General features: G+C 35.6%; 2 protein-coding genes across 6 annotated transcripts in view; one reads left to right on the top strand and one right to left on the bottom strand.

Annotated features, from left to right (window-relative positions):
* Window positions 1-20013, top strand: part of LOC116170487 (venom dipeptidyl peptidase 4) — an 88006-nt gene that overhangs the window by 10152 nt on the left and 57841 nt on the right. Inside the window, exon 1 of one of the 3 annotated variants that reach the window (XM_031486926.1) lies at window positions 14055-14307. The exons of the other annotated variants lie outside the window; for them this stretch is intronic. The gene's annotated coding sequence lies outside the window, so the exon portion shown is untranslated. Of the gene's footprint in view, window positions 1-14054; window positions 14308-20013 lie in introns of those variants that run through there. 3 annotated transcript variants of the gene reach the window in all.
* On the bottom strand, window positions 1153-3912 carry LOC116170488 (transmembrane protease serine 9-like). Of its 3 annotated transcripts, none has more exons than XM_031486930.1 (7): window positions 3599-3912; window positions 3073-3546; window positions 2839-3021; window positions 1909-2758; window positions 1662-1855; window positions 1450-1613; window positions 1153-1407 (listed from the first exon to the last, which is right to left on the bottom strand). In XM_031486930.1, exons 1-7 carry the CDS (start codon window positions 3645-3647, stop codon window positions 1210-1212), a joined length of 2112 nt encoding a protein of 703 aa, XP_031342790.1. In that variant the 5' UTR covers window positions 3648-3912; the 3' UTR covers window positions 1153-1209. The 3 variants fall into 3 exon arrangements, with proteins under 3 accessions (XP_031342790.1, XP_031342789.1, XP_031342788.1); XM_031486929.1 differs by having other exon boundaries at window positions 1153-1613; window positions 1909-2359; window positions 2402-2758; window positions 3599-3909; XM_031486928.1 differs by having other exon boundaries at window positions 1153-1613; window positions 3599-3910.

Genomic DNA, 20013 nt, shown 5'->3' on the forward strand with positions numbered 1-20013 from the left:
AATTTCTTCATGAAGGTTAAACTGAAAGGATATTGTTTTTCAAATGGAAAGTCCTAGGTTATTTTAAATTTATTTGTTCATTTACCTACACTGAATGATTTTTGGAATTATTGAGTTTACACAATTGTTCAGTCTGATAAGTCTATAATTTTCAAGATGACAAAAAAAAATTTGTTGTGGAGCGGGCCAAAACTAATATTTACGCTTAAAATGTTTTATTTGGGAACTTAAGAACAAAGAGGTCTGGAAAGGTTTTAGTTGGGTTAGAAGGATTGTGATTAATCGGAAAAGCCGTGGCAATCATTAAAACGGAAATATTGCGAATTGAAGTGAAGTTCAATTGCCATTGTGAAATAAACACTACCACAAGGAATATTAACGCGGTTAAATCGCAAACGCAAAGTTTCGTGGAAACCGGACGTTCCATAGGAGAGTATAGTTGTGTAGTAAAAAGTTGGATGTCATAATCTGTCTTCGTAAAATATGGATACGCGCCCGGGTCATAGTTAAAGTTACGTTTCGATTAATAAAAAACTAATTCAAAAGCGAAAAATGAACCAGTTTAGGTGGTTATTGTTTTGAGTTAGTTAATTCGCATGGCGGAAGTAGAAATCCAGGTTAAATGCAGCCGAGATAAATAAAAAAGTTCATTGCTCGATTATTTTCATATAAAAAAACGTAATCGTACGAGGAAGATTCAATAATACGTATATTTGCATAATGATAAGGCAACCGACAATTAATAAAATACAAAAAGTGGCATTTTTTCAATATTTTTGTTACTATTTACTGGGCATTATGAGTTTATTTACACCATATTATAATTTGCTCTTGTGGAAGACTCATTCAGGATCACTCATGATGATGCTTACTAGACCTGTTGGGTAACTGTTGAGATCTAATGGAGTACTGGGTGTACATTTAAAGGTCAAAAAATTGGGGTTTCCTAATGTTGGACAACTTAGCAAATTTGGCCAATTGTGTTTACCGTTCCAGAAAAGGATCTGGATAGCAATATCGGAACCATTAACAGTTCGTTGTCCATTCTTATTGATCATTTTTTTTAAAGAATTTTGTTTTGTTTGGCTTAACTAATTAGAGATTAAATCTATGATATCCTTAGGTACATGTGACCCGAAAAATGAAGAGGTGTAATTTAATTTTATTATTACAAATCAGTACAAAATTAATACTATTTCTACACAGTCATTACGGTTTCATATGTGTCTTAATCCATCTTAAGTACTTGTATACCCTTAGATAGCTGGTAGGGTAAGGCCTGCCACATTGATAGTTTGTAGTTATACCTTCAATGAACCAACGCAGTTTTCTTGAAAACATCACGGGTCCACCTTCGCCTCCCACGCAAGCCACATCGGTTGAATTCTCGAATTCTTCGGTGCACCTCTGATAGTCTGTGACGGGTTGTATATAATTTTTGTATTTTACCTTATCTCTACAAGATTCAATAGGAATTAGGGTAGCTCTAATTTTCTTCTTCACATGAATGAAAAGTTCTTCTTCCCGCCTTCCAAAACCGGTAATGAATAGGGTCTCTTCCTCGAGGGCGACGTCTTGTTCAGATCTAGGTAGGCAGATTGGGCGAACGTAATCTGAAATTAAATGCAATGAAATGCAAATGCGAAGTAAATGCTACTCACCCGAAAATTCTACTGATCTCTGCAATCGTAAGAGCGCGATATCGTTAGTGTTATCAAAGGCGCTGTAGAAGGGATGAATTATATTTTCTTCTACTACATACTCCTGTACTTCATTGCAATCGTACAAGTCCTGATCAAAATGAACACAATTGCTTTTATTGGCCGCTTTGTAGTGACCGAGCCGTACGATTAATCTATCAACACCAAAATGGATACTTCGTTGGGAAATCATTAGGCATACACGCACCTTGGGACGTACGTTTCGGGTAGTTTGTAATAAGTCATGCATTGTGCCGAACTGAGAACGTATCGGTGCGTTATTAGACTGCCACCACAAACGGCACCGTCTAAGTCAGGTAAATTTCCATCTAAGATGACGGCCAACCAGGGAAACTCATCGACTGATACTTCATCGCTATCAAATACATAATCGTCTCGATGCTGCAATCCGCAATATGCAAAATTGGATATTTCAAGATCTACATTTTCACTTTCCGGTAGAGATATTGTAAAATTGGGCTCAAGTCCACAGCACACCTTCAACGGATCATCGGGTTCGTCGAAATCAGATGTCAAACCGAATTTCTTTAACGCATCTTCTTCGTTTGGCGATGCGTTAGCGAAGGCGTCCATTAGCCTGTCACATTCCGTCGGGTGCATGCTTTCTCCCATTTCGTTATCAGGAGTGCGACATCGTTCTGAAATCTTAATTAATGTTTTTGTGTTTATAGGATAATTACCTCCGCCTGTTACTCCCTGCATCCATTGCCAATAATTTTGCAAACGTGTATGAATTTTAGTACTTTTCCCTTGTGTCTCAAATCCATATAAGTACCATCGATCGTTTTGAAATGCCATTAGTGGTAAACCAATTGCGCGATCTTCATCAAGCTTCTTGTCATCGGCCTCGGTGCAAATCTCATAAACTGAAACCGACTGCGTTTTCTCACATTCTTCATTTGAAATGTATTTAGACACATACGCCCGTTTCACGGAAACATCACTAATGTTAAAAGTTATGTTCCAACCAACGGTATATAGTGTTTCACCCAAATTCAAATTTGTAGCTAATGGAAGACAAATGGGTTTCATGTGATCTGAAAATTTTTACCTACGTCATGTGAAGGTTAAGGCATTGTTTATTTAAACAATGGTTAAGGCTAGCATACAAACCAACCTGAGAAAGGCACTCTTGCATGTAAGCGTAACATCGCGATATCATTTAGTTTAGTTTGGGGGTCGTAAAATAAATGAAGATCATACACCTCAACACGATACAACTGAAAATCGCTGCACCTTGGGGAATATGATTTTTGATCGCAGTCCGTATCTGACCCGACGTAATTGTCGATTCTTACCACTGCAATGACAAAACTGTAGCTGCTACTCACCTGAGAAAACTCAACCTTACTAAAAGTGGCATTCCAAAGAAGTGCGTAGAAGCACTGTGCAGAATAAATCACGTTTCTCCGATTAATGAGCACTCCAGTGCAGGCCACTGTGCTAACCTTATCTGGTTCGTCAAGATAATTTTCAATAGCAATCAGTTTAACGAGCCACGGAAAATCTTGCAGACGCGCCACACCGTCATCGATTTTAACATCTTCGGATGCCGTGCCACAACTTTCTACATTGGCCAAGCGGAGCGGACCCTCTGAGTGACCGGCTTCTGTATTGTCTTCTTCATTCTCAAACACGAACATATCATCTTGTGTACGACAGCAAACCAACAGAGGCGCATCGACATCGTCATTGTCCGAACATTTAAATTTTAGCAACTCATCCCAGACTCCAAATTTTGGATTTGTAAACGACCACAAAAGCGAAGGGCACGATCTTATTGGAACGCACTCGCCTACTTGTCCCGTTGGATGGACGCAGGACTCTAAAACAGATTACTTGGCAACCATGGGCACATTAAGATAAATGCAATTTACCACCGAGTGTCTTAGCAATGAGCGTAAAAAGCCACAATAGCAGATACATGTTTCCCACTGATTTGGTTCTATAGAACTGGATAGTTCCCTAATAATATGAATTCACCTTGCAGGGATTTCCGTGATATTTCGTAGATATGTAATTATATACGCAACTAATTTAGTATAGTTACTAATATATTAAATGTATGTATGGCGTAGGCATAGCATTTTCGGTGACCTCTCCCACTTACCTATCTGTTTAGGTACGTTATTTGTTGGAATTTTTTTCTGCATCTGCTAGTTTCAATTATTTATGCTTCATTTTGTTGGTGTTACGCTGTTTTCAGATGATCGACAAAGTTATAAGTTAACAGTTTTTATTTTCATAATATATACCCATCAATTTCTTTGAGAGTGTACTCAGTTGAGCGGGTGGTTGTGGTGTTTCCAGTAAAACGATGGGGGGGGGGGGCACGGGTCATCCCCTGACCAATTAATTTTTACAAATTTGATTATGGAAATGCAGTTTCAGTTCTCCAAATTGGTAAAAAACGTGTTTACGGAAAAAATACGACCTTCGCCTCGCTTGTATATAATTATCATGCCCAGTGGCGCCTTGATTAAAAGTATACGCTATTTGTCTAAAAAATGCTTGAGAGTATACGGCGTATATGGAGTATACCCTATGGGAACACCACTGGATATACCATACAAATGCAAAATGTTTAACGCCATTAGATATCATTTATTAAAGAACACATATTTTACACATTTTAATACAGGTAAGTATGTCTTGCAATAATAGTCTAGGCTAGGCGATAAAGACATCTACTGGACATCCGTGGAAAAAGTACACACTGTATTTAGTAGCACTTTTTATTACGAATACAACTATATACGTCACACAAATAAAAACAAAAGTTGGAAATTGTTGATTTCAACAGGATGGTGCATCTACGCCGAACATCTTAATCTAATTTTTTTATCTAATTTTTTTTTTTTTTTTCTATTTTTTTCTATTTTACCTACAGGAATTTATCCTATAGGCATGCTCGCAAGTTGTGCGCGGGTGCTGTCTTGTAGAGTTCAAAAAGTGGCAATCAGAAAGTGTCTTTTGTCTTTCTTGTTGTATTTGTTCAAATAACACCAGCAAAAAATAAACATAAAATCGGCAAGTTTCGGTTTTTCTGTCATATCTTCGGAAGTAATCGGATTTTTTTTTGTTTTCTCTAAAGCACGATAATAATGGTTTAATTGCGCATCTTTTCTCTAATTTGACCATCATCGTATCTTCTATGGTTTCTATCTCCATGACAGACATCCTTATCTTGGACACTCTTTCCAAGCGAGAGAAAACCCGTACCATAGAGTATATACAACTATGCCCGTACCAATGACTACCTCGTCGTACTTACTGTAGTTTATAGTAAATCTCAAATTACCTACTTCTTAAACCTTTGGTAAATTTAATCCCTTTATGGCTTAATTGTATGTTGGGTCGTTCTCAGAGGCACAGGTTGGAATGAATTTGTAGGTAGGTACGAATTTATATTTTATATCTTGACGATTATTTTCGTAAATTAATTAGGCTAAGAAAAGAGTTTCCTATTTGCTTGCCTTAGCTTAGCTTAGAGCGCCACATGTTTCGATAACGCAAGCACAACAAAAAAAGAACTATCTAATTTGATGCGCGTAAATAAATTTCGGCGATTCATTTTTATATACAGTGTGTCCCAGATCGCGTGGGATTGCATGGGTAACTTTGTTATTATTAAAGATAGAGAATTGGTTAAATGGGCAATGTTTTGCAGTTTTGGATGCTTATTTAAAATTTCCTTATGGAAATTCAAAATGTCGCATAGGTTCGACGTAAATTCAAAAAAACTAAAATTGGTCATTTCCTTGAATGTCTTATATCATCGAAAGTATAAGAGATATAAAAAAAAGTTTTATATAAAAGTGACTGTCTTTGATACGCTTAATTTAGAATTGATGTCAAAAAAATTCAAGATGGCCACTTTTGAGGAACATTTACCAACTTCCTAAAGTTAAATGGGCGCCATATTGGATTTTTAGATTACTTGATAGATTTTTTAATTCTCTTTTCAACGAGCTATTATAACATAAGATTGAAAATAAGATACCAGTTATATTAACGGTTTTTGTATTTTAATCAAGTAGTCTGTGACGAATAAAAAAAAACAAAACAAAATCTATTCGAGGCAACAAAACAATGAAAATAATTACACCAGATGTTTAAAATACTGGCCATTATTAGTGAAACACATTTCAAGAGAGTTTAGTTTAGGCAAAGTGTTGCCATTGATGATTATTATTATTATTGTAGTGGTAGCTACTTCCACTTTACTTTTATTTTTTAATTAAGTACTTACTTTTATAATTTAATGTACTGTACATAATTCGTGAATTGTGACCTGAGCAGCCAGCTTGTTGGTAGGTAGCATAAACCAACCCTTTCTTCGAAACATACGTTGTCGAGAAAAATCCTTTAAGGAAGTTTATTGGAGAATTTGTAAATCATGGTGAGCAGTTAAAGATCCAACGAAGATTACCGGTCCAATTACATGACTTCCCATTATGCCATAAAATACATTAATTTAAAAAAATATTACTTGATTTCGGCGTGAAACTACAACATGTAGGTTTTCCTGTGACGAGTATAGTGTTCATTATGTCGATTTGAACACTCCGCAGTTAGAAAAATAAGATTCATCTGTCCATATACTCGGACTGGTAAAACTGTTAGTTTCGATATTCTTGCGGATAAACCACCTACTGACCTACAAAATGTGACCTGGGACAATGCATCAATGGTAATACATTGTGTAAAATAAAGCAAAGTGTCTTGAAATGTGTTTAACTGGATAATGGCATGACATTTTTTCGAGGGGATAGTTTGTAGTTATACCACCATTTGTAGGTATGTAAGTATGGATAATAAGATAGTCAATAAGTGATGTTATAAAAATCAAAATTTTTCTAGGCCTACTTATATAAAATTTTGGAGGGAGTTGTAATGCCCAAACCCCCCTCTCATGAGTGCGCCCCTGATTTTTTAAACATCTGATGTAATTATTTTCATTGTTTTGTTGGCTCGAATAGATTTTGTTTTGTTTTTTTTTAATTCATCACAGCCTACTTGATTAAAATATAAAAACCGTTGATATAACTGGTATCTTATTTTCAATCTTATGTTATGATGGCTCGTTGAAAAGAGAATTAAAAAATCTATCAAGTAATCTAAAAATCCCATATAGCGCCTATTCAAGTTTAGGAAGTTGGTAAATGTTCCTCAAAAGTAGCCATCTTGAATTTTTTTGACATCAATTCTAAATTAAGCGTATCAAAAACAGTCACTTTTATATAAAACTTTTTTTTATATCTCTTATACTTTCGATGATATTCAAGGAAATGACCAATTTGAGTTTTTTTGAATTTACGTCGAACCTATGCGACATTTTGAATTTCCATAAGGAAATTTTAAATAAGCATCCAAAACTGCAAAACATTTCCCATTTAACCAATTCTCTATCTTTAATATAACAAAGTTACCCATGCAATCCCACGCGATCTGGGACACACTGTATATAGATTTAGTACAAAAAATCTCCCTTCTTTACTTCCACTAGAAACTGGCTTTGATCTAATTTCCAATTCAAAAGTGGCTTTTGGTAGTGGGTAACTTCACTCAATCGGGTACTTGGAAAACCTTATAAAAAAGTCGCACTTTTGCAATAGCGGCACTTAAATTATATGTACTTATGCGTGACACAACGCTTACCTTAACTCGAACTCGAACTTCCACTTTTATTAAAGACGTACTCAATAGAACACCGTCTGAACTTTCTTCTACAAGAACCTTACAACCACCAAGACTGACTATTTTTCAGCAAAAGCTAACTAAAAAGCCCCGTCTTTCCCCAAAACGCTAACCAAAAAACCATGTTTAACGTCTGCTTCTTCCATTTCAACCATTCTACGTTCGCCAATCAAATTCCCTCAAAAAGACGGCCGGTCTGTGTTTACTTCGGCGAACACTGCTTATCTGCAAAATGATTAGCTTTTCAAGGCGGAATAACGCACCACTTATCGCAAGACCGGATTTAAATGAGATAAATTTTTAGAAAACGCTTAACGCAATTATTTCCAGATGTCCCTAATCTTTCCTAAACATAATTTAATTGAACAAAGAAATTAAAATACAAGGCGATTGTTTAACTAAAATTAGCATCTACTATTTCTCTACAACACGACAATGACTTCAAATGACATGATCGAATTTGTGTCCAATCCAAATTAGCAACTACTGACCTTAAAAGCATTAAGATTTACATTATACAGGGGTATCATTATTATAGGTGCGGATACCAATAAGAACATCCGCATAATATAGTTTACATAACAATATACTGGTATAAATGCGACTTAATGTCCAAAGTTCTTAAATACGCTTTAAATGCGTCAGTCAATTTCAAAGACACAACAACGACGATTTTGATGCGATATTTCCATTCAAATGCGCTTTAACAATACCGAGCACGCCTTCGGAGTTACTCGTGACGGGTGACGGATGAGATGATTTTACTCCCGTGCAAAAAGATACACTGCCGAGCGTGAAATGTCGTTATAACACCTGTCCTAAGCCCACACTCGATTAGGGAATACACAACCACTTTTAGAAAAGACGCGCATGTGTGACTTAATTTAGGCCACTCCCATGACAAAATTAACCTTAATTTAACTTATTTTTGAAAAGTTGTATGTACGTAAAAGCTGTTGACAAATTTTGTTCATTGCGTGCAACAAACTTTTCTTGTCGGGTCCAAAATTACAATTAAGGGCGACCCACGTTAAGGTGAAGCACTAGCACGGAGCCGTCTTAGGGTCGTAATTCTTCAGCCACCATTGACTAGAATTTCTACCAGTAACGCCGCCATTGGGTTTATTTGAATGTAACGCTCAACGCGCGTTCGCATTGTCTGTAGATTCTTTGAAGTTTCAAAAATACGCTTTGCATTTGTTATTTTCATATTCAAAGGTTTCCAGTGGCGCAGTAGGAATTTCATAAAAAAGTACAGAATCGGAAGGACGTGTCAAACAATCTAGGAAAAGTCGTAAGTTCTATTATTTTAAGACTTATGGTTCCTGACAAAAAGACTAACTAATGAACGCAAATTAGGACCTTCGGGGGCGAGTTCTGTAGCGGTTAGTTCCATTATAGGGGTTGAAGACCCTTATTTGTATTAAATAAAATTGATCCTCTAGGGCACTGGTAAAAATTTTCACAGTTTCAATTTAATCTTACGGCTACCTCTGTAATAAAATTTAAGTATCCCTTACCTTGCAGAAGTTTAGCCTTTTATCTACTTTTTAAATCTGAAAATCAAAACGTGGCGCGATAACTGAACACCGAAATTCCTCAAGATCTTTACGCATCTATAATTATTACAAAACACCTTAAGGGGGTTGGTTCTATCCCACCAGATCATTTTTTGGATTGGAATTGGTTTCACTTTTATTCGAGGTGCCTACACACAATATTTCATTTAAGTATCTTAACATATTATAAAAAAATTGGATTGCGCAAATCCAAATGCGCATGCGCACGCGTAAATTTTTTTCATCTGCATACTTGGTTGATGTTTAAGGATATATTCACTATCACAAAAAATCAGACATTCATGTGTTCTTTGTAACAGGAATTATAAAGGAACCCTTTTTTTCTAGTTTTGGGCAGTTTTTGGTCTGTAACTTTTTGACCCGATAGTCTACGTAGCTGAAAACAACAGCGACCAATAAGAATCCGCTGCAACTCTAATCGATAATTAAAGTACAGATATCGCTGGCGTAGGTGTTTTGTTTAAGTTACGAATGGTACGGCCATCCCTTGAAAAAGGCCCCCTCCAAGAAAGATTGAAAACTGGAACGCTTTGGAGTGATACCGTTGAATACTTTTGTGACTTGATCTCGTATGAAATGGCTTCTAGTAATATGGCCCTACTCCAATTCAGACCAACGCCCAAGCTTTGCACGGAAGATTATATATTATTATATTCATTTCTTCGCTATTTCCCATGGCAAAACACCGTCTGATCGTGATGGAGGCACAATCAAGTGTTACGAAAGCGGACACGACTTTAACTAAAAATTTTCTGTAGCTAGCACAGATACCACCCGCACAATTCTGCGCAAACGCTTTTCGACTCTTCTTCCAAACTATAAACTGCCGAGGTGTATTCCACAATCCTTTTACCCTAAATCCGTCACCGATCAAGAGATTTTTCAAACAAAAATTCAGCAGAAGCGGACGGTATTCCTTGCCACATTGTACACAGCGGTCCTCTTAGTGTAGTGTAGTGGTAGTCAGGGCCGTAGCCAGAGGGGGGCAAGAGTGGGCGCAGCTCGCTCTTGGAACTCACTTTGCTCGCTCTTGAAAATTGCTTAATATGACGCAATATGGCATGCTCATAAATGTTCAGATATAAAAAGCAAGGTGCATTCGGAATTATGCCAAATATTAAAATTGGACTCCATTCATGAATCATGACCATTCCATGTTTAAATTATTTTCTCTGTACAGGGTGGCCAAATTTGGTTGTTTGTATGGGTAACTAAAAAACGATAAGTAATAGAAAAAAACTAACATTGCAGTCTCGATGTATATATATTCTGAGATGTTGAAAACCAAACTAGCCTACAGTTTTTTTTGTTTTTGAGTTATAGGCAAAAGGTGCATTTCTCCATTTTTAAATAAAAGCCTATAATTTCTTTGTTGATTAAGTTACCGAAAATATGTTTATTACAAATGATTGTTGCATAATCTACCGTTTTCAAAATAAGTATACGGGGCCAATTAAAAATGTTATCGTTTTTTAAATGAAACACCCTATATATTTTAATCTAAACAGCCAGCATATTAAATTCTCTTTTCAAAATTATAGCACACCAAAGGTGATATTAAAAAAAGATTCAAATGATTCAAAAAAATCGAAAAGATTAAAAAAGAAAAAATTGTAAAGATTGAAAAAGGTTCAAATAATTTCTTTAAAAACTTCTTTCTAATCTTTTTTTAATTGAATCCTTTTAAAAGATGAAGTTAGGTGCGATAATTCCTTTACCTGACCCCGTATACTTATTTTACAAGATTGTAGGCCACTTTCATTTTCAACATCAAGTTTGTATCAAAATGTTATATGGTCAAAAAGAAGCTTTTTAAAAAAACGTACGAGCTATATGCAACAGTTGCAGTGTTTGGTTGTTCGACTGCTGTGAATGATCTTCATTTTCAACAATGACGCGAATCAAAAAGCTACAAAGGTATTCGATGATATCTCACAAAGGAATGGCTGATTTGATCTTTTTAGCCTTTGGATTTCTTCAAAAAATTAACAAAAGAACGTCAACTACTTTAAGTGGCGATATGAATCAAGAAAGTGTTTAGGATTAAAGATGGAGTTTAATAGTTTGTTATTAAATGATTAAGGTTTATTGTGTGTTTCCCTGTTAACCCAGGGGGTGGAGGCATATATGATATACATAGATTATTACCTATCATTTTGATTATCATTTCTACTACCAACAAAACGTAGTACAAGAGGTCTACAAATGACCTCCCACTTTTGTAACACATGAAAAGTTTTTGAAAATTTTGCAATTTTCCAAGAAAAACGAATTTCTCCAACGGGTGGTATTTGCGCGGACAGGAAATTATTTCGCCCGCCCAGTCTGTAGATTTATTGGCCCGCTCTTAATAATTAATCTGGCTGGTAGTAGTTATCCTGATCCTCTCAAGATCGCTAGGGTGGTCGCAGTCCACAAAAAAAGGCAGTATCCATAATGCAGCCAACTACCGGCCCATACATCTTTGGTAGCTGCATTCTACAAAATATTTGAAAAATACACTTCGACTCTTCGACTAATTATTTATGTTATGCTTGTCATTAATTTCACAGAATACGGCCTTCTCAGAATAGAAACAGCAATGTTACAAATTTGTATGCATAGATATATAAATACCTAGATACAGCCATCCTTAACAAACGTACCTCGGTTTTTAAAAAACATATCAAAGAAATTTGTACATCTCTCCATTACTTTCTAACCAAGAAGAAACATGTTCTATCTCTTTTTATTGCATTAACCACTATGTCGTACGCGAATCGGACGCTTAAAACAAACTTAGCGCGTCCCATAAGTCATGTGACAGTTGACACATTTCATGATCGCGCGAAATCAAATCTAACTAAAAATATTCGCCCTAAACATGATGGGCGGTTTTTTCACTAAATATTATGTAATTATTGCGTTATCAATTGATTACGAATAACATTAGTGCTTGCCATAATGATAGACGCGTCCATAATTGTTATTCCTGAAATAGTTTTATTACATAGAGCTACGCGATTCAAATTTGGGACTATGTTTACCTTGTTTGGCATGATGTGCTACAGTGAATTCATTGCTGGCTTGCAGAATATCAAAAAAACCGTAAGTAAGTAAAGTTTATGTTCAACATTTTAATTTTAATTGCATGGTTTTAGGCGTAATGGTAACGGAGATTAAGTCGCGACAGGAAGTGAATTCGTTTCCAATTATCATTTTGGCCTATATGATGTTGATGCAGTGCGTTTGTATCATTATCACAAAGAAGGATCCGTGCAATATTCTTAGAAAAACGAGATTTATAGACTGTGTGTGCGTGCAATATCAAATTTTGGTCGCTACGCGTCTTGCCTACCTTTCGGCATATGTCCAATCGGTGGGGTTTCTTTTTGAAATTATAGTGCTAATTGTAGTAAGTAAGCTACACGTGTACATTTATTTAAAATAAATACAACATCTTAACAATGATATCGAATTGGTGATAATACTCATTTAGTGAACATTCATTACCTATGTTTGTAAAAGTTCACAATCCGAATCATCGTCAGATGAAATTGACAAATCCGAATCATCACTGTCATTATTAACACTGATTATAAAGTTCAGAAACATCAACCAAATTAATCACTTTCCACATGTTCACACACTTTCTTCCAGTTGTCAGCTGTAATGTTTTCAAATTCTTCATTTGCCAGCTTTCTAAGTAACATCTTCCATTTTAAATGTAACATTTCTTGCTGCTATGCGATTTAAATAAATAAAAAGGCGGTTTATTTATGTTGTACAGTCTCAAATCTGATAATTTTCTGTGTGATTTGTGCTAACAATTTGATTGACAGTTATAATAAATAATGCGAATCTTGTCTTCCATGCTCAGGGTACCTCTATAAAGGATAGCGCTATATGTAATTAATGTGCCGAAAGTGATGGTAATAGATGGTACGTCCTTTTGAACTATGTTGGGGTATGGCTGTATCTATGTATTTATATATCTATGTTTGTATGTTTTGCACAAAACAAGCTGTTTCAAAATGTGGGAAACGATGCCTTTTTGATATTTTATTGTTACAATCCGATACACAACACTTTTTACGGTCACATAACTTGTTCATATTTTAAATCTTTCAAAAGTCAAAATTGACATGTGGAAAACCTGTGTACGTATAAAATCGACGGTAAAAATATTTCCTGTAACGAGATTTGAATCTGAGATAAATAGTTCTCCGTACAACCACGGGAAACGCTGTAATCAGTGACAATTTAGCGCCATTTATGTTTCTGTTCTGTGAAGGTCTTATTCTGTGATTAATTTATTGTTTCTACACGCCTGTCAGTTCTGTCACCTTTACTCTAATGACGACCCGATATTACTCATGTATAATTTAAATAGGAAATAAACCAATGAAAGAATGAATGAATGTCTTTTGGTTCCAATCGGTTCAGCCGTTGAGCTGGAAACGAGATTACAGACAGACAGACCGGCAAAATCGAGATTTTGTTTGATTCTGATTCCTGGTGCTTGAAAATAAGTACATATTTCCGTCATTTTTTACCCCAATGCAATACCTCCCTTACTAACGTGCTGATGGTAAAAATTAATGGTGATCGTTTACCATTTATGGTAGGTAGATCATACTCAATGTCCTTTTCAAATTAAGAATCATGAGGTACACCCTATTTGTTGATTTCATACCAAATTGCTTGTAATGATCTACTTTCATCTTTCACTTACGTAACAAGTATTGTACGATAACTATCATTTGATTTGGAATTAGAAATTCATATGCAAATAGTCTGTAATGAAGTTATTTTTTGATGAATAGCTACGAGAAGATTATAATTAGGTATATTATTATTCCATTAATTAAATTAGAAAGCGCCTTTGCATTTCAAGAGAAGCCACAATGGGTTTTGCATAATTTTTTCACAAAGTTAATTCAAAGACTTGTAAAATTTAATTATCATATAAAACACATGGTGGGATTTACTATCGGTTTGCGGATTACCGCATTTACCCATATCCCAAATTCTCCGCAATTATCGCGTTGCTTTGGTACAAAAGTTGTACCCACAAATGAAGTGGTTCTACGTGTTATCTCACAGTAAAGCATTAAGCACCGGTGTTCTAATGTATATTAAATAAATGTTGAAAATGAAAGTGGCTATTACTCGAGGCGAACAAGTTAACTTTCCGGACATAAACGGAACGCGCGAGGAATTTTAGCTTTTGAGTGAAGGTTTTTTTGTTATAAATAATAAACTTGTCGGTCTGTAGTTTTGTGGGCCCCTTTGGTCTGGTACCTACCTATTATTTAACATAAGAGGTGAGTTGAAATGTTCAAACTAATACCTATAATTAATTAATTATATTTATGTCACCATAATGCAATGTCAGTGATTTACCTTCAATTTGTTTCAATGCTACAATCCACGTGTATAATATTAATAAAAGACAAAAATTATCAAACAATGCCCATTTAATTATTCTGACAGTACCTTAGGCTTTGTGAAGATTTCACATTCCTTGAAAGTTCTGGAGATGAACGTGGTACACAATAAAAATATTATAATAACGCGAGTATTATATTTAAAATAATTTTGACCATGCAGTCGACTATGACGGGATGTTGATTATTTAACAACATTCTTGTTTAGATTTTATAAAAATCACCAATGTTTAATAAAACTAAATTAGCCTAAGGAGTGAATATCTTGCAATAAATTATAACTCAATTTTAAAATTTCGCGAATGGTTTAATAAGTAATAAGTTCGGTGGGTAGGTACGTTATTTTATACTTTGACATTAGCAATTACCTACCCATAGAAATTGCGAAAGATACATAGTCCGTTGTTTATGGACGTATTCATTAATAATATTAATTTACTGAGCAATATCTTTATTTTCATCTTCGTATCCCTAGCGAACGCATAAAAAGTGTTTTGAGAAAAAGTCATGTCTTTATGGCGCATATGGCTGAATATTCTTTGCACCTGGCGTAATATTTTACAGCAAAGTAATAAGAGGAACTCAAAAAATATGACTTTCATTTTTTGTATTCTAGAGAAGTGGAAAACGTAATAAAAACTACCTCATTAACTAGTAACACAATCGCCAAGTTCAGCGCAAACAATTATATAAATTCGAAGAAGTAATGTTAACGCGTTATGTAAATTAATGGTGTAAATGTAGGTGTTTGTTAATAATTTTTTTATTGGCTTATGCTTATCCTAATTTTAATCAAAATTGACGAGCGAAGCACGCATGCTGATGGCCTGCAGAAAGATCTCTCGCACCCGTACAATTCGCACCCAGACAAGTAGCACCCAGGAAGATTCGCAGGTATTTCGCATCCCGACATTTCGCACCCAGACAATTCGCACTAATAAGCAAAACTCGCAACAAAAACAATTCATACCCGAGCAATTCGCACGTGGACCAAGTGACGTAGTGGAACTCGTTGGCGCCAGGGGCCAGGAGCTGGTGAACATTTTGAGTTGATCCATGTAGCAGCTGAACAACACACCCCGCCCATATTTAAACCAAAAGGTTTCAAAATCGTGTTATTGTTACCGTTATTAGTATTACTTTATTGAGAGAATGTCGAAACGCCTTATCTTGACTTGATGTCAAGACGTAAAATTTTAACAATGAAATTTATTTCAACTACAAAATAATACCTGATTGGAATGACCTTACGAACTGTAACGGATGGTTACTATTTATAGGGTAGTTCGATGTATAAATTCTTCTTGTAAGTTGTAATCCTCTTCGGCTTTTGTTTGTTGTAGTACTTTTGGAACTTACCTGTTTGTACTTCTACTTCCAGCTAGCTCAGGTTTAAAAACAGGGAAGAATTTCCCATTCACTGATATTTCATTAATTGTGAAAAAATTTGTAAGCAATTTACACATACATTTATTTATTATTAAATATTGAAATAAGAAAACAAAATTCTGAAAATCGCTCCAAATGAGCAAAACTCTGAATCTAATGGAAATAAAATTACGAGTACTCTCGACCGCCACTCATACAAAAATAATGAAAACAATTGTACCTTTTTAGTTTTTGTAATTGTGGCAGTCACTGACTTTAGGCGGACGGAGCTGTTTATCACCTTGGCTCGAATTTCCACCGGTCTGCAGTATTAGGCAACCAAACTTTGCAAATCTACGTCGCCCTCTCACCTCTTCGTGTAGACTTCACAGGGTAGTTTTAGGAGCTGGCCTTTCTATACTGCTTTCCCCAATTTATTTTGTCTTATATCATCCTGGTCAAATTTCTCTAAAAAGACAAATTTAAGCTGTCCCGTAAAAAAAGATAAAGTAATCACTTTAACCGTAAGGGTAGATAAAGTGAAACAAAATGATTGTGCATTGTCATTCTTATTACAAATGCACGTTATAAAATGACGTTCAGAACATATGACAATTCTGTTTCTATAGAAACGTTCACGACGCCATGACCTAAACTTTACTATTTTTAACGTCTCTAAATTAAATTCAGAATTGCCAGAAGCTTTACAATGGTTTATATGGCTTCTGCTATAAAATAAAGTTTTGTATTATACACGACGATAAAGGGAAACTACCCATCTCGTGAAAGTTAATTGACTCGTGGTTGCGCCACTCGTCAATTAACATCTTTCACTCAATGGTTAAAATATGCCTTTATCGTCTTGTGGAATAAATAACTATTACCTAAAATCGTCCTGAAACCTTCATTTTCATGCCTACTTTCTGTCAGGAAATTTGAGTTTCCATGACAGAGGCAGAGCAGACTACGTTTCCTGCCGCTTGTCACTTTACTGGCCGCATCTGTGACAATGGGCGCGTTCACCAGATGAAGCGAAGCGAATAAATTTAATCACGATTATCAGGATAGCCGTCCAAGAACTTTCTAGGGAAATTGAAGGTGTGATACAGCTTTCTAGCGTCTTTACAAAAGTGTCTCAGCCCGTTTCCTTAAGATGGCTTGTATGGTTTTCAAAGGACTCCCAAACCCGTTAGAAGCTATAGGTTTTTCAATTTTCGGTACTTATAACTTTCTTAAATATTTAGAAGTTTTTTACTTGAAAGACACTAGAAAGTAATTTAAGACTTCTTTTCAACCTGTTAGAGCTTGTATTATGTTCATGCTTTAAATCCTTTACAACACTTTCTATGACTCTTCCAGAGCCTCTTACGCAGGGCTTTTTTTGGCTTGTCCGGCCACAACTATATGCCTTTTCCAGAGTATTTGATGCCAGTATAGTTCTAGGCAGTGAACCTAAGGCTCTTGGCGGTTTTGTAATTGTAATTAAAATGAAATCAAGAAGAGTTTGTTAATATCTACTCGTTACCGATGTTAAATGACAAAAAGCTTATGCTAGCGCAGAGTGGTGATTTAAACAATTCGTCATTGTAAGATAAAGCGCTTTTGAGGTCGACTGATAAATTGCGGTGCGTATAAATATGAGTGAAAGTAGTGGGAAATCATCATTCGTTAGGTGGTTGGTTGTACGCGTAATCGAACACGCTAGTCGTAATAGCAAAGCGCGTCGCGCAACTTTAACCAATCGTTCTATTAGGTGGATCACCAAGAACGAAATTAATCCAAGAGCGAGCCATCGTCTACTTAAAGTAACCTTCGCGTTGCGAACGAAAATTTTCGCAGCATTTTCAAGGAAGAAAACAATAAAGTCGAAAATTTCCAGGGCGGAGCAACTTAACGAGAAGCCACGCCCCAGAAGTATCTGGTCGGTCCGTGCGTTCATTGGTATTTAACTTTATTTAATATTGCAAAGGCGATTTAACCACCTACCTACAATTGTATATCAAGTGCAGTAGAATTTAGATTCGCGCCTTAAAATCCATAACGTAGTGTGCAGTTCGATTTGTAGTATTATACAGAGTGCTTACCAATTAATTTTCCTTTGGCACCTGACGGGTATTGATGAATGAAAAACTTTATTTCTAAAGTGGGCTGCCTGCGGGACGCAGGTTGCATAAATACAATAAAATTGATTGAATGTCATTGAGCCATTTACTATACCCAAAATCATCCTGAAACCTTCATTTTCATGCCTACTTTCTGTCAGGAAATTTGAGTTTACATGAGAGTAGACTACGTTTCCTGCCGCTTGTCACTTTACTGGCCGCACCTGTCACTGTACCGGCCGCATTTGTGACATTTCTAATGTCTATAATGACTCCTGTTATCACTGGCAGATTGACGTTTTATATACAAATTAATGAAATGTGACATTAAAATACGATTTCGGGTAAAGTATATTACGCACCGAGTGCGAAAGTAGGTTATTTTTCGAAGAATTTTAATCACCCGAGGCGCGCAGCGCCGAGGGTGATTATATTCTAAGAAAAATAACCTTTCGTCGAGGTTCGTATACGATTTTATTCACGATCATCATTATAATCATTCCATTATCAAAAATAAAATAATTCACTAAATTTATACGTAGTATATTCATCTTATGCGCCATCTGCAATATTATTGCCCTACATAAAATGTTGTCGGTAATACAGATTTGGAAATTTACCTAATTAATATTCATATTAATTTAACATGCATGTTAAAAAATGGCCCATACTAAAGAATTTCAATGTACATCCCCTCAAATAAGGGAAATTGAGTGTAGTAAAAAATTTACTCCCCGAATGAATTTTTGAAGAGAATGAACAATGGTGGGCAGGAAAGGGTATAGGTAAAACTTCATGTTTTACTTGCTTATTTTAATGAGGTAAAGGTAAAGAAATCATCCACATTATGAACGACCAAATAATGTTGTGATCCACATTCAAACCTAATGCCTAATGACCATGTCAGTTTTATTATTCTAAAATGTACCTACAGCGATCTTTTATGATTACAGATTTAGACTGGGTTACAATATTAGTATTATAATCTGTGTAGATGTCAATAACGAAAGATTTATTCTCCAGATCCAATCAGGTAGTCACTAAACACCTGTTCCAATACGATAGCCCTAAAAAATAGCATTATCTATTTCTAAAACGTGACAAATTACCTACATTTAATTACCGGACATTGTTTTTGGCATCTCATCGCTACAATATTAGCAAGTGCTGGTGGAGTTCTTCAACTTAAAACAGTTCGGTGGCTGTAGATCGGCTGCAGTAGCAGAAGGTTTCGTCGCCCATTCAGTGGCTCATTCGCTTTACGGGCACGCGAAAATAACAAAGTATGGCAGTATCCTCTTCAGGTAGTGCTACGACGTCTCCGATATGCAACATTATGATGCCATAAATTGCCATCCCTTGCTCTTCTCATGGGTCGCAAGCGCAACCCAATGTTTCCATGTCTTATGGACAAGAATTGAACTTTTCCACCCAGAAATTTAAACAGTAATGGGCTCTCTAAAGTAACAATCAATTTCATTAAACTCAAGTTCGAGTTTTATACACTTACCGATCCTTCAATAATTAACGGTTTCTTTTTGCTTTTGTTTTTGCTTAACCATTTAGCACCGCGCTCGTTTAGTTTTAGGTTACGTGAAACAAACCATCATCTCCGTAATCTGGCTAAAGTTAATCACAACTCCTACTTGTGTTTACTTCGGTCCGCATTTACTTATTTCACATTTTCGCGTTTGGTCGTTCATTTGCAATTTACAAAAAAAAGCACAGAGCTTAAAATAATCCATATTACTCATTATAAGAATAAGAATTGTTTTTAAAATGCGGTTTTGAACAATTTGCATCTAAATCAGCTGTCATCTGTGTCAGACAGTTACGATGAGAGCGCCATCCATTAGGATATTAGCAACTAAATCGAGGTAGGTAATGAAATATTACTAACCTCGAATCGAACATTACTAACCTCGAGAATCTACTTTCCTCCCTCCTGGAAAAATAAGTGTTGTAAAACACAACTTCCTTATCCTTCAAAATGACAATTATGAGACTGATTACAATATGATCGTGAATAAAATTTAATACTAAACTCGTCAGTAAAATTACATTACGCGACTCGGAAATTAAGGTACTCGACCCAAAAGGACCTCGCACTTTA

This window comes from Photinus pyralis, unplaced genomic scaffold, assembly GCF_008802855.1.
Source record: "Photinus pyralis isolate 1611_PpyrPB1 unplaced genomic scaffold, Ppyr1.3 Ppyr1.4_LG5, whole genome shotgun sequence".
In the NCBI taxonomy this organism is placed as follows: Eukaryota; Metazoa; Arthropoda; class Insecta; order Coleoptera; family Lampyridae; genus Photinus; species Photinus pyralis.